General features: G+C 37.3%; 1 protein-coding gene across 4 annotated transcripts in view; it reads left to right on the forward strand.

The window, feature by feature from the left end:
* Positions 1-7,500, forward strand: part of LOC137654785 (uncharacterized) — a 262,756-nt gene that overhangs the window by 76,225 nt on the left and 179,031 nt on the right. Inside the window, exon 3 of one of the 4 annotated variants that reach the window (XM_068388737.1) lies at positions 4,503-6,128. The exons of the other annotated variants lie outside the window; for them this stretch is intronic. Coding sequence (XP_068244838.1) covers positions 4,503-5,267 — 765 coding nt within the window. The 3' untranslated portion in view covers positions 5,268-6,128. Of the gene's footprint in view, positions 1-4,502; positions 6,129-7,500 lie in introns of those variants that run through there. 4 annotated transcript variants of the gene reach the window in all.

Here is a 7,500-nt window from a genome sequence, read left to right on the forward strand (position 1 = left end):
CTATCAAATCCTCCCCAGTCCTTCTCCTCCTTCCCCATAACATATACGAACAGCTCACTCATTACACCAACTAGTTATCCTCCATTTGACTAATTAATTCCGAATCACTTGCCTTTAATCTAACTGGTTTACCACTTCGTATCATCCTAACATTTTAGTTCTGCTTGTACCCCTACACTACGTACATGTGTATGTATATATATATATATATATATATATATATATATATATATATATATATATTTATATACACCAAACAACATCTTCAACAAATGCAGCTGTTTCTAGTCCCCTGCAGGACAAAGGCCTCAGATATGTCTTTAGTCAAATGTCTGAGGTTTGGAATTTTTCATCACCACACTGGCCAGTCAGGATTGGTGATGGTGAGAGATTTTCATCTGATCGCTCACAGAAAGCCAACCTAGTATGGGTAGCCTTAACTAGCAAAGCTTTGCTGATCATGGCGATACATAACCCTTTCAGCAAGCCAAGGTATCCCCACTCAGAAAAAGATTTATATACATCATCATCATCATCTCTTCCTGTGCCTATTGGCATTAGATTTCGCCAGCCATCTATAGTCTGAGCTTTTAATTCAATACTTCTCCATTCATCATATCCGACTTCCCGCTTCATAGTCCTCAGACTTGTAGGCCTGGGTCTTCCAGCTCTTCTAGTGCCTTGTGGAGCCTAGTTGAATGTTTGGTAAACTAATCTCTCTTTGGGAGTGCGAAGAGCATGCACAAACCATCTCCACCTACCCCTCACCATGATCTCATCCACAAATGGCACTCGAGTAATCTCTCTCATAGTTTCATTTCTAACCCTGACCTGCCATTTAACTCCCAATATTCTTCTGAACGCTTTGTTCTCAAATCTACCAAATCTGTTGGAGATTGCTTGATTATCATACCATGACTCATGTCCATACTGTAACACAGATCTCACTAAACTGATATATAGCCTGATTTTTTCATGTAATTTCAGGCGATTTAATTTCCAAAATTTACTAAACCTAGCTGTTGTCTGATTTATATATATATATATATATATATATATATATATATATATATAATATGTTTGTGTGTGCTTAATGTGTTAGGTAAATGGTGGAGCAATAATAAAGGTTTCTTCATCCTCTCATATAATCTTGCTCTAGTAACACTACAAGCAAAGACAATGTCCTTCTTCCCTCTGGAGCCATTTAGCCATTTTTGGGGGTCTTCTGCGGCGTTTCCTGTTATCTCTACCTGTCATTTATCTATAAACAATCATATACTGTAGAATAGATAATCAAATGTTATGTGTTATTTGTGTGAATTTATGAACGAATGACATTTAGAGATAAGGCGGAGTTGAAGAGAACATTCCTCTTTGTGGTTATAGAGGAAAGATCAACATGTTCTAACCTACGTTGTTTAATGTGAATTCATAGTTCTCTCTTTTCGAGTTTCTTGTTTAAATAATAACCAATCACTGCATTATATTTCTCTGGGCCATGTTTTTCGGGTGATGTAGGATGTGTCATGTTAATGATGTGCACTAATGATGTTTACACGATGCAAGTGGCATTTTCATCGTGCGCATTCATTGCCGATGCCTGTAGCCTATTTTTTCGAAAACCTATCGATACGCACAAGCAAAAACCGGACGCCGCCTAACCACTCAAAAACATATCGGTCAAAATCAAAACTAAGCAAACACGTTCTGCTCCTTTGTAGCACATCTTGTTGCATCACCTTGGTAACTTTTCTTATAGCTTTGTGGCTAAGATTGTCCCTTGTGCAAGTATGCAAGTATACACAGTTTGTGTATACCTACTCCCTTTAGCTTTGTAAGCCACCACCATCCCACCCCTTGGTAAACAGGGTATATAAGAAGGCCCATTTATCTGCATTTATCTGCTGAATGGCTGCCATTCTTCTTCGTGGGCATAAAAGAGACACTTCCAAAGGTGTGTATGGTGGTCTTCGTCAGTCTTCGTGCTACATAGCAACAATTGTCTTTATATTTTTCAATGCTCGTAGTTTATTCTATGTACTTTTAATATCATAATCCCAACAACTGATTATACAGGCATATAAACGACTTCATCAACACATTCATTTATACATCAACCTAACCATCCGTTACAATGTTTATTCATTAACAACTACATAAAAATGAATTCTAACTCTCCAGTGCCTGAGTGATAACAAATGAATAACGAGATGAATAACGAATGAATAGCAAAAATTAATTCTGACTCGCCAGTGCCCGAGTGATAACAAATGAATAACGAGATGAATAACGAATGAATAGCAAAAATTAATTCTGACTCGCCAGTGCCCGAGTGATAACAAATGAATAACGAGATGAATAACGAATGAATAGCCACCTATTTTAATAACATTTTATTGTTATTTCTGATTAATTCGTCTTTCTTACCTTGTTAGATCGTCAGAATTATGAAAGGGTAACATTTTTATTACTTTACTTTTCTTTAAGGGCTGCTTATCTGGTCCTGTACAGCGGGGGAACCCTACTCTCTACAGGACCCCCACGGTCGTTTCATGATGTTCATTCGGAATCGTTTAACATTTGTAGGTAGTAGGTTGGCCAGGGCACCAGCCACCCGTTGAGACACTACTGCTAGAGAGTTATGGGGTCCTTTGACTAGCCAGACAATGCTACATAGAATTCTTCTCTCTGGTTACGGTTCATTTTCCCTTTGCCTACACATGCATCGAATAGTTTGGCCTATTCTTTACATATTCTCCTCTGACCTCATACACCTGATAACACTGAGATTACCAAACAATTCTTCTATCAATGGGTTAACTGCTGCAGTGTAATTGTTCAGTGGCCACTTTCTTCTTGGTAAGGGTAGAAGAGACTCTTTAGCTATGGTAAGCAACTCTTCTAGGAGAATGACACTCCAAAATCAAACCATTGTTCTCTAATCTTGGGCAGTGCCATACCCTCCGTACCATGGTCTTCCACTGTCTTGGGTTAGAGTTCTCTTGCTTGAGGGTCCTCTCGGGCAAACAATTCTGTCTTATTTCTCTTCTACTCGATTTGTTAAAGTTTTCATAGTTTATATAGAAAATATTTATTTTAATGTTACTTTTCTTAAAATATATTATTTTTCCTGTTTCCTTTCCTCACTGGGCTATTTTCGCTGTTGGGGCCCCCGGGCTTATAGCATCCTGTTTTTCCAACTAGGGTTGTAGCTTAGCAAGTAATAATGATAATAATAATAACTTTATTTTTTGTTATGGGGCGTACTTTGAAATTGCACATTGTCAAAGTCTGAGATCCCTATATACTCAAGAGCCTGCTAGATGGATAACATCATACTATAATCTTCATATCTTCTTGTCAAAGTCTGAGAGCCCTATATGCTCAAGAGCCTCCAAAAGTTTCGAGGAAGGCTATTGACTTGATGAGAATAATAACATTTGCTTAACTGATAAAAGGAAGGTTTAAAAACCACTTTAACCCGTTGAACTTCGAAAACTGTCCCCAAGAAGACTGCATTTATATTTGCTTGTCCATGGATAACTGGAAGTCTGTAGGGCCTTTTTCGTAACTGCGGTCAAAAAGACTGTATTTACAGTGGCTTGTTCAGGGAAAACTTGAAGTTTGTAGGGTCCTTTTTCTTAACTGCGCCCAAAAAGACTGCATTTATAGTGGCTTGTCCAGGGATAATTTGAAGTCTGTATGGTCATTTTCGTAACTGTACCCAAAAAGACTGCATTTATAGTGACTTGTCCAGAGATAACTTGAAGTCTTAGGGCCTCTTTCGTAACTGTACCCAAAAAGACTGCATTTATAGTGGCTTGTCCAGAGATAACTTGAAGTCTTAGGGCCTCTTTCGTAACTGTACCCAAAAAGACTGCATTTATAGTGGCTTGTCCAGGGATAACTTGAAGTCTGTAGGGTCTTTTTCTTAACTGCGCCCAAAAAGACTGCATTTATAGTGGCTTGTCCAGGGAAAACTTTAAGTCTGTAGGGTCTTTTTCGTATTTGAGATATAGGAATGCACGCTTCCTTATTATGTATTTCATTGTGCTTTTTCGAGAACATAATATTTAAAAGATTACATGCAAATGTAGATCGTCAAGGAAAGCAACTTTCGGAAAACCTTTTTGCGTTTCTAGTTATAAATTCATATTGCATATCGTAAACATATTTAGCCTTATTTATGTACGACTTTTTTAGTTTCAATTTTTTTGCATGTTCATGTTTCTCAAATTGCAATATTTGATTCAGAATTCGTGGATTATTAACCATATAGCTTTTATGTATCAACATGCAATATTTGATTCAGAATTCGTGGATTATTAACCATATAGCTTTTATGTATCAACATGCAATATTTGATTCAGAATTCGTGGATTATTAACCATATAGCTTTTATGTATCAACATGCAATATTTGATTCAGAATTCGTGGATTATTAACCATATAGCTTTTATGTATCAACAAACTTCAAGTATATTGTAGTTCTCTTTTTCCAGATGAATGTTGCTTGGTTGCTGATTGGTGTTCTGTCACTGTTAATGGCAGATATCAGTTCTCCATTCCTGACACAGAACAACTTTGGAGCTAATTTTGGCCACAACTTTGAAGAATTCGCTCAGGGAGAAGTTGGTGGTATCTCCTATGATGGCACGTTTGGTCAGTCTATTGATGAGGAAGTTTTTGGTCAAGGTAATGTAGAAGAAGCTTCAATTGGCCAAGAAGGTCTCACTGGAGGACAGTCACAACAAGGAAATGTAAATGCACAAGAAGTTGCTGCAGAAACTGAATTTGATCTTGGAATTCTTGGTGATAGGAATTTTGATATCAATACTGCTGTCGAGGGTGGACTTATAAAACGTATTGGCAGTTTTGGTGGTAGAAATGCTGGAGAAGGAATTGGTGAATTTGGAAGTAGTGCGATGTTTGTGAATAGAGCTTTGGAAAGTGTCAGGAATTTTAACATTAACCGTGCTCATCAGAGTGTATTATTACCGCGCATCAATAATGTTGCTGTAGTAAATAACGGTAACACAGGTATCATTCATAGTAAAGGACCCATTACCTTTCAAGGGAGAACCGGGGGAACTGGAAATCAAAGGTCTGTAGGCATCCCTCTTAATCCAGGCTCACTTGGAACATATGAGAACATACAGTCTGGTATTAGTGGGACTTTCAGAGCTGTCACTCCGGGATTTAATAGTATATATCAAAATCCTGTTTTTGTTGGCAATGGAGGGTCTGGGTTTGGTGTTTCCTCTTGAATAGGTGGTAAAATTTATTGAGTTGCAATGCATCTAAATTTTAACACTGTATCAGTACCAGGTTTATGTAGCTACTGGTGTAGGACTCTTCAGGGTCATGTGTAATGGTGTGAGAATATTTATGAGCCACACTGTTTTGCTGGAGTAATCAAACCTGGTTACGGCCTACTTGTCCGACCTCTTTGTCCTTTTGTCAAATGCTTCCAACAACTTCCATCTAGCTCCAGTGATGGGGCCTATGGTGGTGATGACAAGTGCTACAACATGTGTGTAACGCTCCTCCTGGATTTGGACAGTGAGACGTCCTGTGTAGGTTATGCTGCTTTTCTTATAAGAAATATTTCCCTTTATTTAATGTACAGTAACTATATGATTATATCGCCACAGTTGACAGTATCAAGGTGCACAACACTGAAAATCCATGTCTTGTTTCTAGAATTTGTGTAGACCCTCTGGCTAGACGATTCATTCAATGATTCGAGGTGAATTTAGAAGCAACAGCCCAATGCTTGCCCTTTAAAGCCTATGAAGGACTGCCTATATAATTGTAGGACTCAGAGGATTAAGACTATTGCTTCACAAGAGCAGTAAAACATGATAGCTATCAGTTTGTTGACAACTTTCAGACTTTTACTGTTGTAACTTGGATGATTTTAACATTGCTAACGAGTGTTGATTTGACACTTCATTAACAACCATTATATGAGTTCCTCTACAGCTTTGGACGAGAGAGGCGTCATATTACCGTGTACAGTATATAATACCATATCAAAAGTTGCTTAAACTCTTGATGTGAGCTTCTGTGTATAAGATAAGTGCTGAAGGCTATTGTATAAAGTTAATGCCAATAAATTATAAAATTATTAATTGTGATTTCCTTTTGACATCAAATACAATTATTCAGAATATAATTTTTGGTTGGACAGTTTTATATATCTTAGTTACAAATTTCTGTGAAAAGGTTCTTGGTAAAAAGCATACTGAAAAGTATTAGGGATCCAAGAAATTAAGATCCCATTAGGTGTAATTGCCACACCCCTCCCCATAACTGGCATATTCTTAGCTCTTTTGATTGGTTCCACCTCCTCCCTTCTCATTAAATGACCATAGGATCTGATCTCAGACGTGCTTCTCTAGCCTTTAATTTTCCATACATACTTCTTATATCTTGACTCCCCCCTCCCCTCCTCTTTTCTAGTAGTGATATTCCAGCATTTCATCTCACCATCTTCATCTTGGTTCTTTCCAACAGTTCCTCCTCTTTCCTCTTCAAGTGCCGAAGTTTCTCCCTCATATAATAGTACCTTTCTGATAACTATTATAGATTTTTATTTTGAGTCTTAATGTATATCTTGTCTAAAACAACTCCAATTATTTATCTCCATTTTCGCCATGCTGCTTTCACTCACTGCCCACTGCTTTCCCAGTAAGGGTTGTGGTGGTCGATGTGGTAACGTCCCTAACTGGTGAACGCCAGACTGGGGTTCGAGTCCCGCTCAAGCTCATATTTTCTTGTAGTGTCTGCAACCTCACCATCCTTTTGACCTAAGGATTGTGAGTTTTGGGGAGCCTATAGGTCTATCTGCTGAGTTATTAGCAGCCATTGCCTGGCCCTCCCTGGTCCTAGCTTGGATGCAGAGGGGCTTGGGTGTAGATCATATATATATATATATATATATATATATATATATATATATATATATATATATATATACATTGTCCTGCCAGCCAGCCAGTGTCACTGTCCGTTGCCACTGCCATTCATGAGCGGCCTTTAAACCTTTATGTAAACTATTGTTGCACTGGCTATTGCATATACGCAAGAAATATGGTTTTTGTTATTTTTTTATATTTGGATAAAAGTTCTTCATAAAAAAAAGAGTAGTTTTCAAAGATTAGAAATTGTCTTTGCTGTTGTACGTTGAAGTTTATTATATGCCTTTTTTGACAGTAAAATTGATCACGATATTCCTTTGTTTTACATTAAATATTACTATGATTTGCCTTTGCTTTACATTAAAATTTATTATAATTTGCTTTTGATTTGCGTTAGAATTTATAATGATTCGCCTAGGGTTTACATTAAGATTGATTAAAATTGCCTTTGCTTTACACTAAAACAAAAATTCCACTTGCTTTACAATAATATTTCTTAGAATTCCCCTTTGCTTTACTTTAATTCTCCTTTGCTTTACATTAATTTCCCTTTGCTTTACATTAAAACTGGTCAGAA

This window comes from Palaemon carinicauda, chromosome 15 (assembly GCF_036898095.1).
Source record: "Palaemon carinicauda isolate YSFRI2023 chromosome 15, ASM3689809v2, whole genome shotgun sequence".
Classification (NCBI taxonomy): domain Eukaryota; kingdom Metazoa; phylum Arthropoda; class Malacostraca; order Decapoda; family Palaemonidae; genus Palaemon; species Palaemon carinicauda.